Source organism: Accipiter gentilis, chromosome 7 (assembly GCF_929443795.1).
Source record: "Accipiter gentilis chromosome 7, bAccGen1.1, whole genome shotgun sequence".
Classification (NCBI taxonomy): Eukaryota; Metazoa; Chordata; class Aves; order Accipitriformes; family Accipitridae; genus Astur; species Astur gentilis.
In genome coordinates, this window is record NC_064886.1 from 33,907,316 (window position 1) to 33,935,312 (window position 27,997).

The 27,997-nt window shown below is 38.0% G+C and overlaps 2 protein-coding genes across 2 annotated transcripts; both read right to left on the minus strand.

Moving 5' to 3' along the window:
• Nucleotides 1-4,219: 4,219 nt before the first annotated feature.
• Nucleotides 4,220-14,345, minus strand: LOC126041312 (fatty acyl-CoA hydrolase precursor, medium chain-like). Its single transcript, XM_049806798.1, has 14 exons — nt 13,312-14,345; nt 12,341-12,545; nt 11,360-11,504; nt 10,779-10,912; nt 10,302-10,455; nt 9,322-9,423; nt 8,294-8,398; nt 8,112-8,162; nt 7,462-7,602; nt 7,291-7,377; nt 6,132-6,279; nt 5,795-5,926; nt 5,415-5,487; nt 4,220-4,976 (listed from the first exon to the last, which is right to left on the minus strand). The coding sequence occupies exons 1-14, from the start codon at nt 13,382-13,384 to the stop codon at nt 4,802-4,804; spliced, it is 1,725 nt and encodes a 574-aa protein (XP_049662755.1). The 5' UTR covers nt 13,385-14,345; the 3' UTR covers nt 4,220-4,801.
• A 2,680-nt stretch (nt 14,346-17,025) lies between these two features.
• Nucleotides 17,026-27,986, minus strand: LOC126041306 (fatty acyl-CoA hydrolase precursor, medium chain-like). Its single transcript, XM_049806785.1, has 13 exons — nt 27,754-27,986; nt 26,960-27,164; nt 26,394-26,529; nt 25,998-26,131; nt 25,333-25,486; nt 24,975-25,076; nt 23,998-24,096; nt 23,381-23,521; nt 21,999-22,079; nt 20,380-20,527; nt 19,572-19,721; nt 17,709-17,781; nt 17,026-17,559 (listed from the first exon to the last, which is right to left on the minus strand). Exons 1-13 carry the CDS (start codon nt 27,827-27,829, stop codon nt 17,370-17,372), a joined length of 1,689 nt encoding a protein of 562 aa, XP_049662742.1. The 5' UTR covers nt 27,830-27,986; the 3' UTR covers nt 17,026-17,369.
• Between the last annotated feature and the right edge of the window lie 11 nt (nt 27,987-27,997).

Consider the following 27,997-nt stretch of genomic DNA (forward strand, 5'->3'; position numbering starts at 1 on the left):
TGAAATTCCTTACTTTACTAGAAATGTTCTTATCTTAACAGTGCTCAAGCGCAAACGATGAGTAAACAAATTCTCCAGGGGACCCCAGTCAGATACCTGCCAAGAAGGGCTTTCCAGGTGCAGAGCCAACGTCACCTGCATGACCTGCTTTTACGAAGTTTGGGTTTGAACTTTTAGTTGAACTTGGTTGATGCTGACATTCACAAAAGTACACTGGATTGTCTAACAGACAAGTAATCAAAACTTGGAGCTGGTGCTTCTGTGTTACTTGTTACAGCTCCACTTGGAAGCAAGAGGTTTGCAGCAGCTCAGAGGGGAATCTCATTGACATCTGCTCAGGTACTACCCGTCAGCGATGCCTGCTTTTTTCCTTGTGTGGAAATCACATGCATAAAGAAAACAGAATTTCAATAATCTTATTTTCACAGAGTTATCTCCAGCTCACTCTGTTCCCTTCTGGGACAGGTTGTTCTCCTCAGATCCATGGAGCGTCTCCTGGAGCTTGGGAACCAGCTTCAGGGACCCTGAATGGATGGAGCCTCTGCAAAGCCTGAGCCACAACCTAGTGCCCTCCCTACACCTGGCACTTAGTTCAAGGACAGCACAGGACATGGGAGAATTCTGCTGCAGTGTCTGTATCCAAGAAAATGAAGGGGGGGAAAAAGCAGGGACTAGTGCAGATCTGAGGTACCAACCTTCACTTAGATAGAAGTCAATTGGCACATTAAAATTGCCTCTTACGGTGAAAGACTCTGTGCTCTTTAATGCTTGAATGCTACATTTTTGTCCAATCCTTTTGCAAAAGGAGGGTATTTCAGCACCTGCAGAGTAAAAATGTTTTCTGTGAGCTCCTGTGCTCCTGAAGAGTTAATAAATCAACATATAAATAAAAGGCGTTATATGCATCTTACAGTTGGAAGCAGAAATCCAAATTCATGGTTTGTTACTCCTATTATGTACGGGACTGCATTGATCCTTTTTTCAGCTAGTAGCAGTGATGGGTTTTTAGCGAAAAAAATACTGTCCACAACTGCATCAATAAAGAGAGGATGCTGGAGAAAAAAGCACCACTTTGTTACTTACATACTGGTTTTGCTCGGAAAGATAATTCAGCTTTCTTAGTATTGACTGAAAGAAATCACCCAAGTGACCTATTTTTAGTTATAATACATAGTAACTGAGCTAACAAGGTAACTGAGTCTTAGGCCTTGTTCTGAGGTTCTCCTACATAATTTTAGTTCTGCACAAGAATTTAATGCTGAATGCTCAAGACAGAGGATGACTTGTTAACCAGTTTGTAACTCCAGCTTCTTAGGGTTGGATAAATAACAGGGTCAAAATAAGCTTATGTGGTAAGATTGCAAAAGAACTGACAAGCCAGCACAGTGATAAGGAAAGATTGGTTATGGCAACAGATAAAACAGCTACTAACAAAAGGTCAGTTTTGCAAAAAGGAGAGCTTTTTCAATGACTGTACTTCCTAGAAAGGTTTGTATTACTTCCTCCAATATTCAGTCCTTCCATCTTGCACACTGTATTAAAAAATCAGCCAGCTGCTGGGAAGTGTGTTGGTGATGACAAAGGTGACACGATGGACTGTGCAAAGCTGGCCAGTTCCATTTTTGCAATTTTAACTTTCCTGTTTGGTATTTGTGAGCCTGCCTTGTTCAGAACCATTCCCAGGGGGACAAAAAATAATTTATTTTTTACATTCCTGTGATGGATGCACTTCTACCCTGAAACGCAGGGTGGTAGGGAATGTTCCTGTTCTGATTCTTCTTCAGGTGCAGTATTATTGTTCAAGTGCACTGTTGTGAAGTCCTGCAACAGCCAAGCAAGTGTCATACAATGGTTTTGCCTCAGTTGTCTTGGTCTTAGAGAAGGATTTATTCCGTCTTATGAAACAAAGTACAGCACTGGCTACTGTTTTTAGGGTTACGTTTAGCATCTCTTTTGCCGTTTTTTCTCTTAAGCGCTGAACCACTGCAGCTGAATCAGGTTTTTCGCAGCCAGCGTGGTTGCAATTCTCTGCAATCAGTGTAACAAAAGACCGACAGTTTTCTTACATTAACTACGCTACTTCTCCGTGGACAGTACTTTCTTCAGCAACTGAGTCACAGTGAACAGTTATCAGCTACACTGTGCTGGGAATGCAAAGTGATTTTGCAGAACTCCCAATTCCTTCCATCACAGCTGAAGACTGGAGGCATGTTTTGTGTAAAAGCTGTGACATAAATAAGTTGCAGCAGCATGCACAATACTAAGTATTTGCAAGTTTGAGCAAAGCAGTATCATAAATGGGTGTGCAAATGGATTTTTTTCACAGGAAGCATCAATGTGTGGAAAGCTACAATATTAAAAAGCTAGTAATAATATTGAATACTATGAAAGTACTAAAATGTGGAACAATATACATTTTAAAATTACTTACTTTAGCTTGTCTTTCAGGACGGTCAGTTATCAGAGTTCTGGCTACAACTCCCCTCTCTGAGATAGCCCTATGGAACAAACCCCTTGCCAGAGGAGAGATGACCTGAGAAGCGGGAATGGCACCTAACAAACATACTTGGTCACCGACTTAGAAAGGCAATTATAGAAATTATAATTAATACATTTTTAAGAAAGATTAAGTGTTCTATTGGCAGAATGTGAAAAATACAAGAACAGCAGCAGTTCTTGCTGAATATTATCAACTAAATACACTGCTAAGAATTTCTTCAAATATAGGTGCACAATGCATACATTTGTATTTAATGTATATGTACTGTTACCTTGAGCTGAACTGGTTATCTATACCAAGTGACTATTAATATTAAAAATATAAAATAAAATGCGGTTTGGAGCATAATGTAGGGATCTGCTGCTTAAAGGTAACTTATGCATTGTGGCCCCAGTATTATTCCTTTCTCAAGTGTTTGAAAGCATACCATTCTTTATATTTGGGGTTTTAAAGTAGACAGATGGACAGAATGCTCCTTCTCACACAGCTGGAAAGTACTTTGTTATCATATGTGCCTAATAAAATAAGGGGCCTCACTTTTCCACAGAAGTTATAGCTATGATTTTGCATTCACAAACACATGGGATTTTTTCTATCTTTTTTAAGTTAATAATTTTTTGTGAACCTACAAGGACAGAAACACTGATTCAACAAACAAACCAATAACGGACTTAAAGGCTACTTCAGATCAAAACAGGGGAAGGAATAAAATGCCCAGTGTGCCCCATATGCTGCATTATGAAATGTGTGACAGAACTAGCAGTATGGCCGAACACTGTTGCAACTATTAGTTGTTACTTAATGATGGCTTTTTGCAAGTAATGGTAACAACTAGTGGTTTTTGCGAGTTACGGAAAAAATGCACAAAAGGGGATAGCCAGGCAGAAGCTCAGTATAGATCACACAGCTCAAGGTCCACCAATTTGTAAAGGCAAGCGCAAGTGAACCCAGAGGTGAGGAGGAAAAAGAAGACATCCTCAAGAAATCAACACCTGCAGGCAGGAACTTGGGCTGCCAATGTGTCACTGTGACAGCCCCTCCTGGGAAGAACAGCCATAGACTGTGGGATGCTGTGGGAGATGGGAAGGTGAGCTTGACACCAGTTAAGGGAGTAGTTACAGCTAATTTATTGCTGTTTGTTTATTGTTATGAGTACAGTTCTTATAGATTCTTGGATGCTTACATTGTGTGTTCCTTTGTGCCTAGCAAGCATATCTTGCTTGTCATGTAACTTCGCAAAAAAGCCACTCCCCTACTTGTGTGTCCTGATGCATTCCAGATATTGCCAAAAATGTGGTCACAGCTGCTGGTGCCCTTGAAAGGAGGAAGGCTGGGGGTGCATACTTTGCACATCAGTAGGTCTTCCCTTTGTGGGCCCACGGACAACGTTGAGCGAACAACATGCAGCAAACGATATCATACTTTGCTCTCCCCTCTGTCTCAGTGGGTGTCTGTCCTGCCAGCAAGGCTTCCTCCCTCCAGCCAGTGAATTGTGAATTCTTTGCCAGGAAGGGTTGAAGAATAGATAATCATACCACAGAATAGCCTGTGAAAACCCTAGAGCCTTGAGACTCAGCTTCTGCAAAGAAAGCTGGAAAATTCATATCTGAAACCCTTTCGGTTGAAGAAAGAAACTGGGCACATTTCTGGCTTCTTGGGTGTGATTTAACCTCTTGGAGTTAGACTGTATCAGTTAGGTGAAAGAAAAGGAAGTTGCACAAAATCAAAAGCGACATTTATTTAAAACAGTTTACAAAACAAGAAAACAAGTAGAGATTTTCTATTTTCATTTGTGAGATGCCAAGCCCATCTCACAGATGTTTTTTGATGGATGCTTTGCTCCCTACAAACTATTTCCAATTAAAGAAAGTGGAAAGAGGCTGTACGAATGACAACTGACCATTCGGTTCTGAAAGAAGAGGGGAATAAGCATATAACATAGTCTGACACTTATGATATATTCTGTATAGATAATTTCTTACAGATTTCAATATATTTGACAATTTCCCCCTCACTCCCCCTTTCTCACAGGAGCATTATTCAGTTTTGCTATCCACTGAGTAGACACCATGGTCTTTTCAAGCCTGAAAGATTGTGGGTTTTTTCTGCTTGCTTCATTAAATAGTGATTTTTAGTCCCACAAACATTCCAAATTTCCCTTGATTCTCTCCTTTCACTGTGATCATGACAGCAGGTTACACAATAGTGATTTAGAAGGTGATTATTACTGAATTCTGCATCCTGTCAAACTAATTTTTTTTTACTTCAGATTTTAAAAGCAAACTGTACCCTCCACAACTCTTATAAATCTGTGTGTTCTCTCCTTTCTTTCATCATTTGTTTTGTGAGCTGTGTCCAAAACTCCATTTTGCGTTCTTTCAATTTCTTTGATGCCTTTTGCATTAGGTCTATTTCCAGGTATCCTTCATCCAGATCATACTGAGGCCAATGGACCAAGCCTTCTCCATTGGGATTTCTGGAAATAATATAACAAAAAATTAGCTTTCCACATGCTTAGCAATTGTGCTCTGACTGCTCAGGTTGAGAGCATTTCAGAAAACTAACACAAGCGCAGATTATGTGATTCTAGTACCTGAATAGTTGGATTTTTTTAATCAAAATGCTCATCATTGGAATAGCAGAAGTTTAATAATTGCCATTACTTTTGGATCTAAAACTCCATTGCAGATGGAGTAAGAGCTCTTGGACTTTATTTTTTTTTCTTTTGTGGTCTGCAGGTTCATTTAAAAGGTTTTTCTTGCAATCATTAAGAATAGAAATAATTTGCTTTAATATTTAGCTTAAATTCTGCCAAATTTGAAGGAACCACCATATAAGTATTGCTTCAGACAAGTAAGTATGTTTCAGGCAACACAGACAAAACTTGATCTGTGATTAGCATTATGATTCTCACCCATTTCTAGCAAAGTTAGTCCAGTATCTCATAACAGTTCTGCTAAGTTTATTTTCTTCTTCTGTAGCATACCCTACAAAGTGAGAGATGAAATGGCAACATTAAAAACTAATAATCAAAAAAGTAGTAGCTATGTCAATTCCAATAGACTGTAATCAGTTCTACTTGCTACTCTGAGCTATGGCACTTTTACCAGAGCAGAGCTCTCGAAGAGAACTGCAGATGAGTGATTTCATGAAAAGTAACTACTAATAAAGGCAGAAAATGTTTATGTTGATTCCAGTGTTTCTAAGGGAGAAAGTCTATTCTAAAGCCCTCCAGTAAGTAAAATGAATAATAATGTTTTAAAAAGAATACTTTAGTAATCATGGATACGTTACCGGCTAAGAATGGCTTTCCAAAGACAAAGGCAATCTCATCTCCATGATCTGCTTTTACAAACTCTGGCACAACACCCGCCGCTGAACTTGGCCGATGTTGAAATTCATAAAAGTAGACTGGATTGCCAGCATCTGGTGGAAAATATACAGAAGAGTGTTAGTTTGAGGGCTGAAAATACCTGCCACCAAAGATCATAAACTTTCATTACAAACTATTTTGATAAAATGAAAACATTATCAGTTCTTTGGATAATGAAGTACGATGCATACTGTCCACAAACACACCCCAGGATGGAATTCTACATTTCTTCTAACAGATGCTGAATTAGAGACTTACCTCTATGGTATCTTGCCACTTCAATGGCTGAAAGAACAAACAAAGGGTCTCCTATTGCATTGAGAAGGCCATCTCGCACCTGAGCACGGTTTTCTGCATTCCCTATGTATTCATTGTATACTTGATTGACAACTTCAGAAGTAACACCCTGAAACAAACAATAAAAATACTTCTTAAAATGATGATTAATATTATAAAGCATATCAGCACTAATTGAGTGTGCCATCTGCATGTCCCTGGCTAAACCCCAAACATTACCTTCTTTCAGAGAAAATCCTCAACTGTGTTAGAGTGTGGCTCAGAGCTCACAACTGGCTGTTACGCAGCTACTGGATATAGATGTTCTCAGGGAAAGGAGGTTTTCAAGATCTAAAGATCAAGCATCTTTAGATAAACATCAGTCAGTGATGCTGATAAATAGCTATGGTAGTCTGTTCTCCCTTCTGTGGAAAAAACCCTCATAAGAGAAAAGAAATCCTGTTGGATTTCATAAAATTCATTTATTGTTGTAAATGACCACAATTTACTCCCTTTCAGAACAAGCCTGGGCTCTGCCTTTCCAAGTTCATGATGGATGTCTGTGACACTGAATGATCCATTGCAAGTACTGGTCATATTTATAAAGTTCTTAATTCTTACCTATTAATCTGCATTTTTCTATATTTAGTAGTTTCAGGAGAGCACAAAGGAACATGAAAGCTAAGAGGTTTGTAAATTACAGGGAAGCAAAACCTCAAGAAACATGAACATAGGTCTCTCAGTGCCATTTTAAACGTCTCAGGTTTATCCTTTCTAGCCTCCAGTTACTGCTTCAGAAGGGTGTGTTCTATAGGTCTTGTGTCATACATGCCAGTACTATGCATGTCTTGGATAACCTAGGGTATCTAAAATGTCACAAGACACCTATATTTAGGTACCTGAATCGGTCCTGGATTTCCACAGAACTCCTTTTTAAAAAGAGGGGCATTTAGGATAGAAATTTAGAGTGCATTTTCAAACACTAGTGGCAACACCCCGTCTGCTGCCCATTACTGCCCCATGGTAGGAAGCTGTCAAACTGAACAAAGTTTGCCTCTAAAATATACCTCTCCAGGAGTACAAACACAGAACCAGGCCAGTGAAGAAGCAGCACTGGGTTGTTCTGAAAATGGCCTCTTACCTTAAGTGATACTGCTAGGGAGCTCTGTAAAACTTGACGTGCAACATCTTCATCCAGGCCATCTGTGTAAGGAGGAAGTTTCATTGTCTGCATGATACAGGGAATCATATTTATTAGAAAATCGTATATTAACAAAATGATATATAAATAACAACATTGTAAGTCTCTTACCGTAGGAAGTACCCATCCAAATTCACAGTTATTTACTCCTATTATATATGGGACTGCATTGATCACTTTTTCAGATAGTAATTGCCTGGGACTCTTCGGAAAAAATACACCATCTGCAGATGCACTGATGAACAGGGAAGGCTGGAGGGAAAAAAAAAGAAATCTTCATTAATACATGAATTTTGCTTCTAGAAAAAATTTTCAGATTTTTACCGTAGTTCCAAAGCAAAACAAATTAAGTGCCAAATGAAGATATAAGAAGTAATAGTATTCCAGCCATCTTTAAATTTTCTCTTGACAGATTTTCTGCACTAAGCAGAAGATTCTGTGAAGATTAGCATTGTATTTTTAATGTTGTGAAACATGGGTGACGATGTCCAATTTACATCTCTTCTTAGTTAGTTCAATCCTGTTATGGGACATGTGGAGCAGTGAGGGAAAAACCAACTTCTGTGTTGAAACTGCAAAGAAACATGGAATCCAGCATTGTGATAAGAAATTTTAAGTAGGACGTAATATATTACATTAATTAATTTTCAGGTTCTCCAGGAGAAACTGTGACATTTCCTACACTCTTTTCCTTCCCCTGGTAGAGCATGACAGCAAAACACAAGTAGCTCAAAGTTCATGCAGAATGAAAGGGAAGTAACCTGTTTGCATTTTTCAGGTGAAGTATAGCATAGCTTCAGTGTCGTCAAATCCTGAAAAGGTCAAGAAAGTCAGATGTTACATTCACTTCAAGTTCTCCTAATATTACAACACACAAATAGCATACTCTGTTATGATAAAATTTGAAATGTCATTTAAATGCAAGAAGTATCATTTCACCTACCATTTTTTGTGTTATCTGTACTATATCTTCTTCTGTTTTTTCTCTTAAGCATTCAACTATTGCAGCTGAACTGGCTTTCTCACAGCCAGAGGCAGTAGCAATTCTCTGCAATCAATAAAAACAAACAAACACTTTTTCATATACTTCCCGTAGAAGGCTCTAAGTGCAACCGAGCCCGAGAGTCCATCAGGGAGGAGTCTAAACTTCCGCACAAGAATCATTGAAGCCAGCCATGTTCCAGCTGCAGAGGTAGAGAATAGAAAGCCCTCGTGACCCTTCGCACTGTGGGCTGAGCAGAAGGACAAAACATATGCCTCCAAAATATTCTGATACAGAAATAGAGCAAGATAGTAATTCTGGTAAATAACATGTTGGGCTGAGAAGACAGGATGACATAAAGGAGTTAAGAGTGATGCACAGTCAGAATACAACCATGTAGATGGTAACAAAGAGCACATACCATTCTTGATGTCTTTTTGGGGCGAGTAACAGCTGTCATTAGAGAGACAGCGCTCATTATAATGTTGCCTCTTTTATATCCCAGATTATTAAATTAGGTTCCTGGAAGTTGTTTCTTATAGTTGAACAAAAAATAATTTGGTTGAAGTCAGCTCTTCTTTTCAAATATAAACAAATTGAATAAAGTCTTGTTTATATACAGACAACAGGCATCAAATAGGAGAGGAAGAATATTCAGAATCTGGTGCCATTTTCCAGCCAAAAATTATAGCTCAACTTTTCTTGAGGACGGTACATGTTATACTATTCCTTTACATTTCACAGTTCTTCCTGGCCTTCTCTCTTCGCTTCCTTAGTCTTTTGCTTTCACTCACGCATATGTGGATATTTGGGTATTTGAAAAGCAGAGCATCATTAAACATGTATTATTTGCACACAGAAATCCTGTCTTTAATGACTGTGGTTGTAGTTTCACAAGAAAAAAATTCTGGTTTTACATTTTGGAATAAACAGTTTAAGATATGCAAAACTATCTGGAAAAATAATTTAAAATACCACAAAATACCCACTTGTGCTTCCTCCTCAGGCTGGTCAGTGAACAAAACCCTGACTGCAGTACCACTCTCTGAAATGGCCTTATGGAACAAGCCCTTCGCCAGGGGAGACAAGACCTATAAAAAAGGGAAGGACAAGCATTATGTTCTAACCACTGACTTAGAATTTCCTATCAGGAACTGCCATTTAAGACATTTTGAAAACAAATGTCATAAAACTGTTATTCTGTAGCCTCTGATCGTAGTTCAGCTATGCAAAGGGCTTTGGCAACACTATGAGGGATAAGGAGTCCATGCCTGCCTTTCCCCCTCCCATAGCACCTTGCTTCCAAGACTTCATGGAATGACACTGCAAGCCAGATATGGATCGAATATAACTGTGTCCAAAATGATCTGGCTGTGCTGCTGAAGGGGAATAAAGAACTATTGGCCAGAGGGCAGGAGCTTAGGAAACGAACTTTTATCACATGTATCACTGATCCTTGGTTTCACTGTGTGATCTGTACCAAATTGTGAGAGACTGGAGAGGAACCTCTTAGCCAATGTGCTCAATGTTGATGTAAAAATCTTACATCATCACTGGGTCACAAAATGCACGTCTAGTTCAGCTATCATGACTATTTGACTTGGTTACTTTGCACAAGTGACTGTCAAAGCAAACAGGAAAAGGGCAATACACCCTCTTCGAGGACTTTTCTCACAAGGATAAATTTGTGGGGTTTTGGCACTGCAAAATACCACCTGGAATTTAATTTAGTAGATAAGGAGTAATATTTTGGGTCCGAACTACAAGATTTGGGTATGAAAAGAACACTTTTATCAGTCAGAACCTGTATTGTTGTATGGTATTGTTGTATTATAGACCAAGGTAAAATGTCATTTATTATAAAACCATCCCTTTTCTCTCACTGACTTTTCATGCAAGTACTAAAAATGAATGTGGACGGTGTTTTTTTCCCCTAAGTAATTAAAATTCAGTATTACTGTGAACTTACAAGAGCAGAAACACTGAGTCCTCCTGCAGATTCTCCAGCGATAGTGACAGATCCTGGATCTCCTCCAAAATGTATGATATTTTCCTGAATCCACCGAAGGGCTGCTACTTGATCTAAATACCCCCAGTTACCTTGGGCATGCTTATCACCAGTGCTGCAAAGAAAGAATAGATTTGTTTAAATGCTCGATGCGAGAAAAAAGGCAGAGAAAAATACAATCTGTGGTGTTAGAAATCAGCTACCATGCTCTATACAGAGCTTCTTTACACAACTGAAAAATAAATGGCTCAGAAAGTGTTGAGATTAGAGTAGCAATCGAACAAGAACAGACTTGGAAGCTGACTTGGGACTTGTAAATTGTTCCCAACTGTTGCATATGTAATTAAGAAATGTATAGGTTTTTTGCATAAGCAAGTATTGTGCACATCTCTTCAATTTTGGAAATCACTTAGCAAAAACTGAGACAAAATATCTTACCTAAAATATCCAACAATACCTAATCTGTACTGAATTGTTACAACCACCACATTGTCAAAGGCCGCTAATGCTGAACCATCATATGATGAAGCTGCTCCAAAAACTAACCCACCTCCATGGATCCATACAAAGACCTGGAAAGACAAAACCAGAAACAACCCAGCACAGATAAGAGCTCCCAGTGATAAAAACTAAATATAAACCAAAATATAATATTTTGTGCTGTTTCACTCCCTACTCTTTCAGATTACATTTCACAGATGGTAGAAGTCTTTTGAATATGAGGCCTGCAGTCTTAAAAAAATGGCACAGATTTTATTAAATACTTACACTATACCAGTGCCCTGTGACTTTTCACAGATTATTTAGAGGAAATCAAACATTACCTAGCTAAAACATCAATAAAATTTTATTTGTAAAATAGGTTTTGTGTTTCTCTTAAACCTCAGCAAATATTTACTGGGGTAAAGCATGTAACTTGATCATCATTACAAAACTGCACCTGTAACTCTGCATATAGCACAGGTTGTAGTTTTGTTGTAAAATAATTTTGCTAGAGGTTTTATAATGGTTTTGCTTACAGGCAGCTTCTCCTGTTTTTCTGTAGAAACGGGCGTATACACATTTAGGTATAAGCAATTTTCAGACACTTGGAGAAGAACTTTTTCTTTTCTATTAGTAATAAAGTCCGAAAAAACCTGTCCTTGTACTTTATCTTGTAGACACCTGAATAAATGAAAAAATAACAAGCAACAGAAATAATTAAAACCTCAAAGCTATGACGTGTACCTTTTTTGTACTTCCACAACAAAGTGCAAACCAGAAACCAATCTCTAGTATATTTCTAGATTGTTGGCAACAGAAAACATCACTTGTAATATATTTTCTTCCTTTGACCCAGCATTAGGGAGATCTGTAAAAAGGAGCCACAGTCTACAGCAGTACACAGTGACATGCAGATATAATTTTGCGTGTTTCAAAACATTACAGAAATATACCTGCAAATACATATGGCTATAAATTACTTCAATGAAAATGCAAATGAATTATTTTACATCTTCAGTAGTTTTTTATATTGTAATGGTAGGTATTAGGCTTGAGGCACTAAACAAGGGCAGTAGTACAAATGGAATAAGACATTTACAATATAGACTAGAATTGGTCTGCATTTCTTATGTGTCTTGTTAAGCATGTGACTCAGTCAGTAATTTTTTCTTCTAATATTCCAACATTTCCTCAGCTTCTTTCTGTCTCTGCTCCAAAGCTCACAGTTCCTAAACATTGCTAAGTAATGGCCAAATGCTCCCAAACCAGAACATTATTGGCAAAGTGCTGGTCCATATTAGTTCATCATTGATGCCCATTAGATAGCAGTTTTTAATAAAAAGAGCAGCTTATAAAGGTGTCTTCAGGAATACATTCATTGCAACAGTTGCAGGTGGTAACGAGATGGCACCAAGGAATTTATCTTTGCGGCTTTTGATTGCTCTGTACATCAGTGTCCCAAAATTGCATATAATATAAATTTATTAAAAAGATCAATGTTTTTGTCACTGTCTTACATCGGTGGGTAGGAGGTGGCATCTCTGACACCTTTCCATGGCTCAGGTGGCTGGGGTTCAGAAAATCTCAGTGGTCCAACTGGAGGCTTAGCAAAAGGAAGTCCCAAAAAGACATTTACACTCCTCTCAGCTGCATCTACTTTGAATTGGTACCCTTGGACTCTCCCATACTTGGTCACCACTTCTGGTTGCTCTGCTTTTAGTCCTGGGGGATGTGAGCACAAAATCACATAATTGGTCTATTCGTAAGTAATTGCCAGATTTCTAAGAGCTTTAGCTACTTAAATATACACCTTTTGTTTGCTTAAACAATTTCATACATAAGGCTTCAACAAACTATAATCAGTATAGCAGACATTATTTCAGCCTTCATTTTGATTGGTTTGTATGTATAATCTCCCTCAGGTATATCATATGTATCGTCTTACTATACACACAATTGCACTTAGTTCTTAATCCTTTTTGATCCAGGTTGTTAGTTAAAAGTCCAATAGGTTGCTCTCATTAAGAAAAGGCATTACCTTTTTAAGAAAAGAACCGTGAACGCACAAAGTATTTTCCAGACCCTTGACAGTATGGACACAACCAAAAGAAGCAGCTTCTAACATACCTGAAAATAGTCTGGCATATACAAATACTGTTAACATTTAGGTAAAATTCATTTTAAGATTGGTGTGAAAGTTCTCAATACCAGATTACGAATGTGGTACAGTGGTCTGCTCTGCCTCAGCAGACAAGATTTTGGGACAGGAATTTGATTCACTATTTGCGAAAAAGGCAAATAAGACAAATGACTGAAGACAGGTCACAAAAAGAAATTAAGAACTATTGCTATTCAGACTTGATTTCTATGCAGCAAGGTTGGGTGCCCAGCTCCTCCAGTAAAGCTGGGGTTCCCCTAGGTGAGCAAGCTGCATATGTGCTCTATTTCCTTGCAGAAGGCAATAGGGAAAAACCTTTCTGAAGCTTACCAGTAGCTATAAGTGCTGTGACCCCGACGGTGAGAATCAAGAACAGCAGCGATGTGTCCTTTCCCGTTGCCATTTTGCAAGTTAGTCACATATTTACCTCCTTGATGTGTTGCCTTATATACTGTTAAGCATAACTGTTACGCAAGGGAAACGCTGATTAGGAAAAGCAATACTCAAGCTGTGAGCCAGCCTATAGCTGTGGGCAGCCAGAGCAACTGCCCTGCCTGTGAGCCACCCCTCCCAAGGGTCTCAGCTGTATATGGGGACAGGGAGACCTTCTGCCTTGCGGAGTGGACCCACAAGTTTCTTACTGGCTCCCTAGTGCTCCTTATAAATCTTATGCAAAAATACTCAGGCATCAACTATGATGTGCTTTAAAGTGCTTTGAAAACAGCCTTCCATTGCACCAACAGATTCGTCCTGCTGCTATAATACTACCATCTTTCTCAACAAAGTTAGGATTTCCTCACACTACGCAGTGAAAAGATCAGGAAGGGAACTACGCTTTTACCTTATTACATCTGTTTACTTCATCTTAGTATTAATATCTCAATGTAAGGAATACACAATATAGCCACAAAGAGCAAATTCCAAAACACTACTCAGGAAAAAAGTGCTTTTGCTGAAGTAAATTTGAGGGGGTTTTATTCTTACAAAAGGATATTTTTTGACAAAAACAATACTAGAAAAATCTTAGCTCCACCTGCCACTCAGTCCTGCGTGTTCAGGGATGTTTGTTTGGTATCTAACACAATACATGAGTTCTGCAACACTAGACAGATGATTTCACAGCTTTTGTAGTATGGGAACAATATTAAAGGATTTGATTGGCAACTATACATTTAATGCCTCTGAAAAATCAGGAGGGTTTATGGACTTCTGCGTGAACTCATATCTATCATTGGAGCATGATATGAAAAAGAGGGAAGAGATATCTGAACAGAAATAAAAGAGATTTTCTGCCCACGTTAACTAAGAGGTTGTGTTAGTTTTCTATAAGCTTTGGGCTATGTCTTTTTTTCTTTTTTGGGGGGGGGGGGGGTGGGGCGCAAGACTCAGTAGCTCTTGCCGCTGAAAGGCTGTTTTGTGATTTTATATCATGAGAATTCTCAGTTGTCAGACATGGCATTTCTATAGATGAATTTACTGCTTGCACCTTTGTTTTCAGCTAACTGGGCTGTGAAGACCCACAGTCGTTAAATTGGTTCAGCACACGTATTATGCACCTAGTAGTCCTGTGTACTACAGCTAAGCTTGTGTACTTTACTCCAAATCTTTGTAAGTGTATCTGCACAGGTGTGATTTACAGCCCTTGTAGATAAATCCCAGTCAACTTTGAACTGGACTGCTTCGAGAGCAAACTGTTGGCAGGTAGCTTCAGGTGTACACATTCAGTTTTGCCTGTTTGAATACTGTTGCAAATTCTCTCACTGTCTCCACTTATCTTGGACTGCTTTGGTTCCTGGCATGGGAAAACTGTTTCCATGCAAGGTGGAACTACAAGAATCCCTGCTTGTGACTCGGCTTCCATCATGATTGGCATGCATGCCTCAAGTCACTTGTGACCCACAAACTACAGGAGTCCTTTACTACAAAGCCAAATGCTGTGTACTCTGCTTGCTGCTCTCTCCTTTTGCTGTAACAAACTTTACCTCCATAAACAATTTATTTTCTATCTCCTGATCTTTACTGATTTTACTAAAATCTGTCCTTTCCCATTTGTTTTTCCTTTATTTTTCTCCTTCATTTACTATTCTATTTTCCAAGCCATACCCTCCAATCTTTGTTCTACTCACTACTTCTCTCTCAAGTACCCAGTCTGCAAAATGTCTCAGCCCATATCCCATCCACAGTCCCAGAGAAGTGTCCATTCTGAAAATATTACCAGTGCAAACTGGTTTCTGCAAACTCTGCCAATCTTACTTACAACAAACAAATGGGATTTTAGATCCCTACAGCCCTGCGTGTTGATACCTTGTATGGATCTACAAGCATGGCCTATATGGTCTGCAAATGTGGAAACACTCTAGTCTAAACTCATGCATTCTGGAGATAGTGCTACATACCTGGCAAGTGGAATTCTTGAATCCTGTTTGGCATTTCATTTTGAGAAAACATGTTGCAGCTTACCCTCAGTCGGTGAATAATGCATACGTCAGGGATCAATCAAAAAAAAAATCCTGCCATATGATGACATTTGCCTCTTTATACTTTAATGCACTGCTACCTTTCTTGATTTCAATAGCTGAAAAATAGAGGCAAATACCACATTTATAGGCCCATAATTGCATAAGAGCTCACAATTACATCTTGCCTCAAGTATGTATGGTAGAAATGTTTAGAAGTCTGCATTTAAAACAGGGTCAGTTTGGTTTTTTACTTAGCCCCCGGTGAGTTTTCAATGAAGCTAGAGTGTATAAAACCTAGAGCTAGAGTCTACGAAGCTAGTGCTTGGACAGCTTTAACACAGCCTCTTTAGCAGTGATAATCTCACATCAGGATGTCTCTGTGATGAGACAGAGTATCAGAGCACTCACTCCTAAGCAGATAGGAGTAAAATCTTTTGACATCTTTTTAGCACTGTTACTATGCTTAGTACTACGTATAAGAAGTCAGTTCCACTGCATTTCTCTGCATACACTTACAACATAAGCATATATTCTGTGCATATACATACAACGCTGCCTGTTTATCTCCTTTTAAAGGGAGCGGTACAGGACCTCAGGGGAATGTACGTGCAATGAAAATCTATCAAGACTATTTTGAGATTATATTCCCCTCACAAAACATGTTAGCTAAAAAAATGAAACAGGGACAGATGCTTAGCAGGAATTCCCGTTTACCAAAACGGCAGTTGTGCTAATAGTCTACCTCCCAGGTTCTGACTGGCAACAGAATTTGGGCAGAAAGATGTAGGAATCCCACCCTATTGCTTCCAAGAAAGTCATTCAGAAAGAAGGGATGGCCAGTTTGTTGCTGTAGGACATTATTAGCTATGAACAATCTTAAATTCTTCCAGAGATACAGAGGGGAGATGAAAGAAGGGGGAACAGATGCCTAGTGCCCCATAGGATCTGTGGAGCTGCATAACGCTGCTGTGAGGTAGCGGTACGGTCAGGAACATGGTTCGGGTAGCTGGAACAGCCTAGGAGCCAGATATAGGAAAAAACCAAGATATAGCAGAGAAAGAAGTCATTGACAACACTGAAATGAAGTGTTCAAGACTTGTTCTTGGCAGTCCAAGTACGTATCAGCCATTAAGGGTACCAGAATAATTCTGGTACAAACGAACCTCTCGCCAGTGCTAGTAATGAAGGCCTATGACCCAGTGCAGAGAAACTGGAACTGACTGATGACCCAGAGAACAGCCTGGAGCACAACGTAAAGCACCATGGAAAAGACAAAAGTAGGAAAATAATGTTACCAACACTGATCCTTCTAGGGGAGTTATTGCTAAATTTGAAAGGAAAAAAGCATGGGTAGTGGAGACAGCTTCTCCCTTTTCTAACATTTGAGAAAAGTCTTAATTCCAGCACTACTGTTACAGATTATGTATTGAACAGTCAGAAATATACCATCTCTGTTGTAAAACCAACTTACAAAGCAGAACATTCTTTAGTTTCTTTTTTTTTTTTTTTCACAGAGAATATTTCTGTATCTAAATCAGACCAAAACTTCTGTATCATTGCTGATACACTTGACATCAAAAGACAGTTTTACTTGTAAATTGTGTCTTAATTGATTTCACTTTATTAAAACAATGTTGCTGCCACATTCTGTCTTCAGTCACGGGGAAGCAACAGAAAAACCTGAGCAGTGGGGAAATCTGGTACCTATATTTAATAAGTGAGGCTTCTGTTGCAGACACAAGTCCAGGAAAAAGTAAATGATCACAATGAAGAAATAGATCAATTGGAATTATTACAGTGAATAATTGCAAATATGACAACTGTGAAGAAAAGGTGGAAGGAAACATAAGTTTATCCTCAAAATTACTTTAAGTAATTTCTTTTACTATCCTAACAGTTTGCATATTATGTGCATGCTTAGATTGTGAATTATAACTCTGAATTAACCTTCTTGTTTTCTGTTCTTTTGTTATTTGTCTTTTCAAACATCACCTTTCTCCAGAAATCTACCTTCTTTTCTTTCAACTTTCTGGCTTTCTTTTGTTTTAGATTTATCTGTAAGTATTCTTCATTAAGGTTGTAAGATGGCCATTCAACCAAACCTTCTCCATTAGGATTTCTGTAAACAACAAAAAAGAAAGAGTGAATGCCCTTTTCAGTCCCAGAGGAATTAAATCACAGAAGTTAAGACTGAATCAACAGAACAGCTAACTCACGATGCAGTCAGTACAAACCAGTAATATGTGTCATTAATCGCATGATTCTTACCCATTTCGAGCAAAGTTAGTCCAGTACTTCATTAGAATTCTACTGAGGTTCTTTTCTTCCTCTGTAACTTCACCTGAGATGCAAAATAATTATTATGTGTGGCAGAAGACAAAATATTGCTACTACAGAAGCAGCATTTCAGTCTGTGAGTATGTTGTAACAACTTACTGATTACAACAGAGGCACCACGCTTGCATTATGTTAGTAATACAGCAATCACGACAAGAAGATTTCAGCACTATTTATGAATGAGATTAGCATAATTATGCTTGTTCTACAAATTGGGGAATGGGGGTACAAGGAAATAAGGTGATTTGTCTGTAGCTTTTCAAGAAACCAGAAGCAGAACCAAAAAAAGAACCCATGTGTCCTGAGTCCCATTACAACTTAAGGAATGGGCCACATGGTTTAGTTTCATAGATCTTATTCTAGCTTTGTGGGACTGAAATTCTCCCTATTATTCACAGCATGACTAGGCAAAGATTTCTTCATTCTGATACAAGATGATGTCGTTCCACATCTCAACACTCCAAGAATATTCATTTAAATATAGTTACACATATGCCCATTGTATCAGCTAGATGAAAATAATTTTAGTGACAGTGTGTTATTAATTATAAATGCATCTCAATACATCAAGAAAAATATTTGCTATTTTATGCTCTTAGTAAATTCAGGCAAAAAGAACTGTAGAGTGTTTTCTAGTGTAGGATAACATAAGTAAAAAAAATAAATAAAAAATACGAGCAAAATCAAAAGGCTCTAGTAACAGATTAACAAATGCTTTTACAACATAGCTGGATTGCTCCAAAGTTCAAGGGACTAAAAGGAAATGCTTTCATTTATGCAGGCTTTGAAACTTTGAACTACTGTGCAAATGACAAAAATAAAAGCAGAAAAAATGGTGAATTCACTTAAAATAAGTAGAATTTCTGTTTTTGTCAAAATAAGAACTGCTCCTAATTTGTTTCATGGGAAAGAAAATACTCCACCCTGAGTATTATAGTTTTAGGCATATGCAATTAAAGCAAATTGCTGCATTCATAATATTCCTGAGGATGTGGAATCTTGTACCTAACTGTTCAATGACTGGCACATTAATTTGGACTATAGCAATGTGGGATTCTGCCTGAAGGAACCAGAACTTCCAGAATCCTATGAGAATGTCCAAACTGACAAGGCAAAGGCAATTTTGGGAGTACACCCTTAATCCTTCATCAATGGACCAGTTCCATTTTGAATAAAATGTTGAAATATTGAGTCATGGGAGAAAATAGTCTTTAACCTAATCATTAGATCTTCACACAGAAAATTAAACACTGGAGTTCCAAGCCTTGCTCTAATCAACACAGTGGGAACACTATCTGCAAAAGAGACCGAGTCCGCCACTCTATGGAGCCTGACAGCCCATGGGATTTCCTGGAAAGAAGGAGACATTAGCTTAAATTTCTCAGGAAAAGAAGAGCCTAGATTTCCTGCTTCCCAAGCACTCCGCTAATCCCCTGCAAGTTTAATTGACCTTTCCTTCAATTTATTTTTTCAGCCAAAGCTATCTGGCAAATTCATGAACAGTGTTGATATAACAACAGTGATGTTTTCTTGCAAATGTCCTATTTGCTAAATTGTTGACAACACGCGTAACTTACTGTGCTTTGGAAACAGTAAACTGTACATGATAGAGAATGGAGAAGAAGAGTAAGTTTAGTGTTAAACAAATTCTAACAGGAGAAACGGTTATACTTTGGTCTCACTGTTAATAAATGCACTTTAGTCTGATTAAAATGGAAATAGCACTACTGAATAGAATAATGCCAGTGTTATGAGAGTAATTTATAAGTCAACATTGAATGTTCTACTCCTTACTACGTAGCTGAATATCACCGGCCAGATATGGTCCTCCAAAGACAAAGCCAACTTCATCTCCATGATCAGCTTTCACATACTCTGGTTTATTATCCCAGTATGAAGTAGGCCGATGCTGATATTCAAAGAAGTAGACAGGAGCTCCAGACTCTAACAGACATAACATTTAGAGAGTTAAAGAAGAGATGCATAAGTTACAGATGACATCAGCTGTTTAAAATATTACTTTAAATATACCCACAGCTTTACACTGGGCACATTTTTAATGTAATGTTACATTCCAAGATGTATTTTTATTTTTAATTCAAAACTAAGAACTCTCAGCACTTACACAAAAAATTGAAAAATTCACCCCAGGAAAACTTACAGAAAACATGACAACATCAAATTATTTTCCAGTTCTGGGTATTTTGGCATGGCTTGTCTACACTTAAATACCAGAAAATCTCCAGGCTACAGAGCTGCTGAGTTCCCAAGTAACAGTGGGCCAAAGGACAAATTCCAGGTTGCTTTAATATGTTTTAATTTTTAAGCCTGCATACTTCAGTTAGCAAACATTTACCTGTGTTATTGTGCTCTGCTCTAAATATATTGTGACTATGAGCACAAGTGCAAGACACTAGTACAAAGATAAAGGAGTACATACACTTGCTTCACACAATCCTGCAGACCTGTATCACTTTTCACCCTCAAGTTCTCAGTAGGAATCTCAAGAAGGGCTGCCTACGCATGACAGGATTTGTGTCTACATCATTTGATCCAGCATGTTGTAAGAGGTTTGAACACCTACTGGTGTTCATTAGCTCACCCCTGTGATAATTCAATGCTTTAATGGATGGCATAACAATTCCTATATCCCCTAGCAAATCCAAAAATCGGTCCCGTAGCTCAGCAGGATCATCTGTGTTTCCTAGATACTCATCCACTATCGCAGGCAGAAACTCTGATGGTACATACTAAGAGAAAAAGGGGAAACAAGAAACAAACAGAAAAATTAACACTCTCTGAATTAGCAACTGAAAATGCCATCTTTTAAACTTCAGAGTTTCCACAAAGTCACAAAGGTCCAGGGTAGCACCCATGTTGATGGGAAATCACGATGACAAATAAAACTGTCCTGGGTTCAGCTGGGATAGAGCTAACTGTCTTCCTAGTAGCTGGTACAGTGCTATGTTTTGAGTTCAGTATGAGAAGAATGTTGATAACACTGATGTTTTCAGCTGTTGCTAAGTCATGTTTAGACTATAGTCAAGGATTTTTCAGCTTCTTGCGCCCAGCCAGCGAGAAAGCTGGAGGGGCACAAGAAGTTGGCACAGGACACAGCCAGGGCAGCTGACCCAAACTGGCCAACGGTGTATTCCATACCATGGGATGTCCCATCTAGTATAGGAACTGGGAAGTGGGGACAGGGAATAAATATATTCGGGGACTAGCTGGGTGTTGGTCAGCGGGTGGTGAGCAATTGCCCTGCGCATCATTTGTATGTTCCAATCCTTTTATTACTACTGTTGTCATTTTATTAGTGTTATCATTGTCATTATTAGTTTCTTCTTTTCTGTTCTATTAAACTGTTCTTATCTCAACCCACGAGTTTTACTTCTTTTTCCTGATTTTCTCCCCCATCCCACTGGGTGGGGGGGAGTGAGTGAGCGGCTGCATGGTGCTTAGTTGCTGGGTGGGTTAAACCATGACAAAAACCTATTCAGACTTGGGAGGGGGAATGCCCTCCCCGCCCCCCCCCCCCCCCCCCCAAAAAAAACCCAAACCAAAACACCAACCCAAAGAAACCACCTCAGGTCAAATTTGCAACAGATTTATATGGGTTAAAACTCTACAGGAATCAACAAGGATCCAGCAACTTCTCCGGATAATAACTTTGGCTTCTGTTTTCTTTGGGAGAAAAGAGATGGGAATAACAAAAGTAAATTCTGTGAGTCCTTAAAGATTTATGGACTATTAGACTACAGGGCAAGACCAATGAGATCTCTAAACACAGTTTATGTTTTTTAGCATTAGAATTTGCTGCTTGAAAGATGCGTTTCAAAACTCTGAGTGCAAAGTAACTACTTTAAAAGTTACATTTAACATAAACGTATTGAAAAATCCTGCATTGAAACCCATCAACCAGATTAGCCATCAGATACCATAAGACTAGGGACACTATTATAGTAATCCTACATACAAATATGTAAGACAAAAATGTTGGTTCAGACGTCTAGAAGGAAAAAGGTATTTCCCCAAATCCCCAGTCTGACTCAATCCTGTTTCTGTGTAACTCCATACACCGTAGTTCTGTCAACTTTGCTGGGACTCTCCCCAAAACATAACATAACCTCAAGTCTTAGTAAGACTATGACTCAAGCAGGAAATTAGAGAACACCAAACTTCACAAATCTGTTACGTGCATTAAAAACAAATTTCACTTACCATCATTGGTAGTAAAAACTCTAAAGTTGAAGTCATTGATTTTTTATCTCCTATTTCCTTCAAACCTGGTATTTTTGATGTCTGCACAGAAAAAAAAAAGAGTATTAGCGCCATTCAACTTCTCCAATATTTTTAACATTGGAACTACATTATTCCACTTTATTCTTACTACTGGTGTTTATTTTTGAAGCATTGTATAATATGCAAAAATGCAGTACGATGCCGCAGCTGTCTTGAAAAGCTTGTATTTACTGCAGTAAATGTTTCCTTGGTGCAGGTTTCTACATAAACCACTCATACTAAGTAGTTTATCCTTAAATCAACACACATTGTTAAGAAACTTGTAGGACTAGAAAGCATTAGGGCAGAACTGAAGCAAAATGCTGCTTCTGTTGCAAAGGCTTATTTTCCCTCTGGTAGGGGAGATCTTAAAAGTCACTAGCAGCCTCTCTGTCTCTAGTCCAATTGTTTGAACCCTCTGAAGTAAAGATAAGGCAATGCTCCTCTTCTAGAGCATTACATAAAATGACTCTTCTGTCTGCAAAATTAATTAGAACAGATTTCACTATACATTTTCCTTCTTGGACTCAGTACCAGCACACTTCCAGAGACACACAGTTACTACGTAGATTCAAAACAAATGCTTTGTACTACATAGATGAACATCAATACTTAGTAAACGAAGAAAAGAGGACAAGGAAGAGAGAGGACAAAAATCCACCTCCTGCAGTTTTGTGCACTGTATAGCAATTGCTTATTTTTTGGAGTTACCCATGGAATTCATATGAGAAAGGACTTATGCACTGAGAATGGGTTGGACACCTGCATTATCTCCATACTCTGTCCCCAGATGAGATTTTCAAATGGTAGATCTTTCTGCATGGTAACAAGGAACACAGGGGCAATGTTATAACCAGCAGTCAAGAGTTCATATTGACATACAGGGTAAGCTGTTTAAGGTGATCAATGTCACATTTTTAAACAGGCTATGTACCAATCCTGAATACTGCGTGTTGTGGGGGAAAGGATTGGTTTCATTCTTCTTTCAGTAATAAGCCCTTGACTGTTGCATTCTTTTTCCTCTCTCTGCCTGGATGAGGGATTAAAATTTTAGGATAAGCAATACTGTATAAAATTGATATTCCAAAGATAACCATGTAGTTTAACTTGCAGGATGAAGCTTGTCTCAGTGTTTTGTGACCAACTGGTTCTGGGTCACTACAGAATCATAACGCAAGCAAAGTTTACCTTGTATGTATTTCCAACAATGCAAAGTCTTTTGGCAATACTTAAAAGGTGTCCTACCAGCAAGTACTGTCTCAGACCTGCCTGCATCAGTTAACACAAACATTCAAAAAAATGAAGAATAGCCATTAAATTACAGATCTAATATTCCAGCCAAATTCATTGTTGGTGACTCCTATCATAAACGGGACTGCATTAAACTCTTTTCCAGCCAGTATCTCTTCAGGTGACTTATGAAGAAATACTCCATCCAAAACTAAGGGTAGAAATGGGATTTCCTGAAGGAGGAGAAAAAAAAAAAGATCAAATTACTTGTTAATAGTATTTTCCATTTTTCCTTCAATTCATATAATAAAATGTCCACGTTTAATGTTCCAAGGGCAAAAAAGGGCTTTAAGAAATCTGAGTATCGACAGCCACTGTAACATAATATTACAGTTTGGCACAAGACTATAAAATGCAAGCCTGGTTGGATCATGGTATGGAGTAATGTAATGGTTTCCTGATCCTGGGCTGCTTCTAACTGACATTAAAACATATGTACACTTGAGTCTTGCTCACAACTTTACAGGTGCTGTGACACTTCACTGAAAATGCTTATAAGAACTTATTTCAATATTTAGGGGGTATTTTGACAAAAGTTAAGAAAAATCAGCTTTGGAACAGGCCAACAATGAACTCTGGTCAGAAGCTGAGCTAAAGTTTTATAAGCGTACTGTTAAAAAAATCTGTTACTAAGTAAAGTTTTACCTACCGTACTGTTAAAGACTATATCATTGGCTTCCTGGTTCCTTAAGCAGTTTATCAGTGAGAGTGAACTGCTCGTCTCACACTTAAATACACTTGCTATTTTCTGAAAATTATTAACAAAGATAAAAACTGTTAGCTACAAGGTGGTCTTTAAGGAATTTATAAACAGAAAATTATTATACACAGTACTGTTAATAGTTTTACTTAAGGGCAGATTTAGGTGAGCTTGATAGGACTTAAAAGTATTTTATTTTACTAGATATACTACAGTTTGATCATAAAGTGAAATAATTCTGGTATAGTTCTCTTTCTTCCTATCTTTCCATTCACTGTTCTACAACAAACCTTGCTGTAGAGATAATATGAGGTTGTAACATAAGTCAAATAAGGAAAGAAAATTCAGAAAATCAACTTCTGAGATTTACATTATTACTACGTGCCATTTCAGGAGGAGAAATGAAAAGGTACTTATACAGAGGAATTTAATTTTAAAGTTTAGGGGTTTTTATTTATTATTAATTTACTTCAAATAAAGGTCCTCCATAAAAGACCACAGCTGAATAAAAACTGAATGCCTCTTCTGGATTCTAGTTAAACTTTCTGTAATAAATTTCATAGTTACTATGTAAGTTACAGTGTGCAGGAAAATGGACATATGCCTAGCTTGGCATGTGTATAACGAAAATACGTAAGTCAACGCACAGATATTATAATCACATAACTGTACAATCTATTTCCAACACTAAATGAGATTGAAAATAAATAGACTATTTGAATGAGAATTTACTTAGTGTTAATCTATATGCTTATAGGTATGCCATGGGAGTAAATTTGATCAACTTTGTTGTATAATATGCAATCAGATTTCCCCTTTTCTCTTTTAACCAAATTAACAGATATAAGAAATGTCCTATTTTAGATTATAAATGCTTTAAAATGAAAAAAAAAAAAAAAAAAAAAAAAAAAAAAAAAAGAGCCTACCTTAAGATCTGTTGAACGAAGTAAATCTTTATTAGGGGGGATTAGAATTCCACTCTCTGATATTGCTTTATGAAAGAGACCCTTAGACAAAGGAGATAAAACCTGCCAAGAAGGGAAGAACCAAAAGTATTTCTTCTACATTAAAGTCCTTATCCCATAACTTTATGCTCGACTAGACTGCTGGATTCAGAAGGGAATTACACATTTTGATGTGCTTACAGGGGAAGTGTCCAGACTTAGCACAACATGCCATTAATCTTACTTTCAAAAATCAGATTAAGCATGAAATGTTACACTAATTGAGTTTTTGAAGATTTTTTTAAGACTTTACTTTCTAGTGTATATACTGCATGCCTACATGTGCAAAAACAGAGCAAGATCCTGCAGATACACCAAAGAGTGTGACAGATCCTGGATCTCCACCAAAGTGTTCAATATTTTCTTGGATCCATCGAAGAGCTGCTACTTGATCCAAAAATGCCCAGTTCCCACGAGCGTGTTCATCACCAGTACTGAAAGAAAAGCATTATAAGCCAACTTCTCAGGAAGAGTAGTAGGTCTTCTAATACCAGAATAAAACAAATCTCACCAATTTACATTTTGTGCAAAGTGTCATATTTGGCAAAGGAAAGATCCGTATAGCCTACTGACCTAAAGCCCCACTGACTTACTTGCATCTACTGTTTGTTTACACATACACAGATGGATTCCTGGCCTTTACACTACACGATTTTTTGCTTTACACACCAATGGATGGAAGTAAAGGCAAGAACAAACATCCTGACCAGAACCAAATAAACCAAATATGATTTGATAGCAGGCTACAATCAAATGACAATGCAAATGGAATTTACAGACATTTCTTAATGTTCTTAAGTCCTGATGTCAGCGAACTATGTACATTTAAACCACTGTAACGGTGGGGAAACTGGTATAGAAGTTCAGCTGATTTAGAAAACAAAACCACCCATGCTTTAAACATAATAGGAAGTATTTTGTAAAAAGTGAAATAGGTCATCTTACTTGAAGAATCCAAGGAGTCCAAGTCTGTACTGAATTATTACTACCACAACGTTCTCATAGGCTGATAGTGCAGAACCATCATACCTAGAAGCACCACCAAATATAAAATTGCCTCCATGGATCCACACCATTACCTTAGAGAAAAAAGGGCAAGACACACTTTTATACATTGCTTGGTAGACTTCATTTGAAAAAGGAAGACATCAGAGAATTAAGAACTCCAAATCACCAAAGCTCAAGGGGAGCTGAAATTTAGGTTGGTGGACTTTGAATTTTACATAATAATATTATTTTTGCTAACACAGCATCACATTTTCAAGAGCAATTAAGTGACTTAGGAGCCATTATTAGGTGCAAACTTTGTACAACACAAGTTTGTACAAAGGGTTTACGTACAGGTAACTTGTCCTTGTTTGAACCATCAGGGCTGTAAACATTTAGATACAAGCAGTCCTCAGAAGTTCGGAATGAGAGGTGTTTTTCTTTAAAGTTTTTTTCAGCTATTTTCAACATGGACAAATCTTGAGGACATCTTCACAAAAGAAGGGAAGCATGACTATTAGTAATAAAACTGAAATAGCAATGCTGTAGCAACAATAGAAAAAACACGCTTTATTTTGCCCCACAGACTGAATTCCCACAGGGTGCTCAAACTTTGTGTTACTTATATACAGTTAAGAGTTGCGACCTGTAAAAGCACAGCTCTATACTTGTACTTAAAAAGCTGAATTATTTCAGCACGGTATAACGAGAAAATGTAATTTCCAAAGACAGCAATTTCCCAGGAATTCTCTGTGGTTCATAGTCCCACAGTTCTTATGACATATTTCAGTACTGGCAGCGTATTCACTACCAGTCAATACAAGCTCCTTACCAAAAATCAGACCTCTGTACCCTAAAAACATGACAACGCTGACACACGTGAGCATGTCCTATATACAAATGAACTGAACAGCTCTCACAGTGGTGGGTAAGAAGTTGCGTCTCTCACATCATTCCAGGGTTCAGGTGGTTCAGGTGGGGAAAACCTCAAGGATCCAACAGGGGCTTTTGCAAAAGGAATCCCAAGGAAAACATTTACAAGTCTGTCTGTCCCCTTTACATTTGTTTGTCTCCCTTTGAGCCGTCCAAGTGCAATAGTCACTTCTGGCTCAGCACCATTCCGTCCTAGGTAACACATAAGATTAAAAAAAAAATAATTTAAATCGCATCTTCACAATTATCAGACAGACTTTTCAATGAAGCACTTTTTACTGACTTAAATTTAGAAGATTACAGCTTATTCCTTTCAATTTTGTTCAGTTGTCATTTTGCTTTTGTGCAATGACAGACACCCCCTGCCAAACGCTCCTATAGCTGGCTCTGCCAATGACAGCTGGAGCTAGGTAAGACATAGTTTAGTCACTGTGCAAGAGCATAAAGCTTAAAAACAAATTTCAGAGAAAACAGCAACCGTCAAAATAATTAACGTTTTCTAAATTTATCATCCAAAAATATCTTTAAAATATATTGTTTAGATAATTCGGAAATGATTTTGCTTTCTACCTTTTAAGAAAGAAAGTTTTATTTTCATAAAATCATCCCAGAAATGGTTTCATCTCACAAACCCAGTAATTTTTACATCAAGCTTATTAGGATACTTTTGCAGTTTGCTAACAGAAGTATAAGAGATGTACACCCTTTGAAAGTCACTGCACTGCAACTTGTTAGCACAGTTGCTTCTGCAACAGCAATAACAACAGGTTTTGCATCTCACCTTCTGCTCCACAAGTGATGAACGCAATACTACAAGACAACGTACAAAGCAAAGCAATCTGCCTCTGAGAAGCCATTTTTCACCCCTGTTTGGACTCTAGATTATTTTCTGGTTCTATGCGGAAGAGAATGGTACAAAGGTCCTTGCTGAGGGCATTCTGCGTAGGGAGTGCAGCTAAATTCCCTTTTGAACATGAACTGCATTAAGTACTTTCAGAGTACTTGATACAGAGTGTAAATACAAT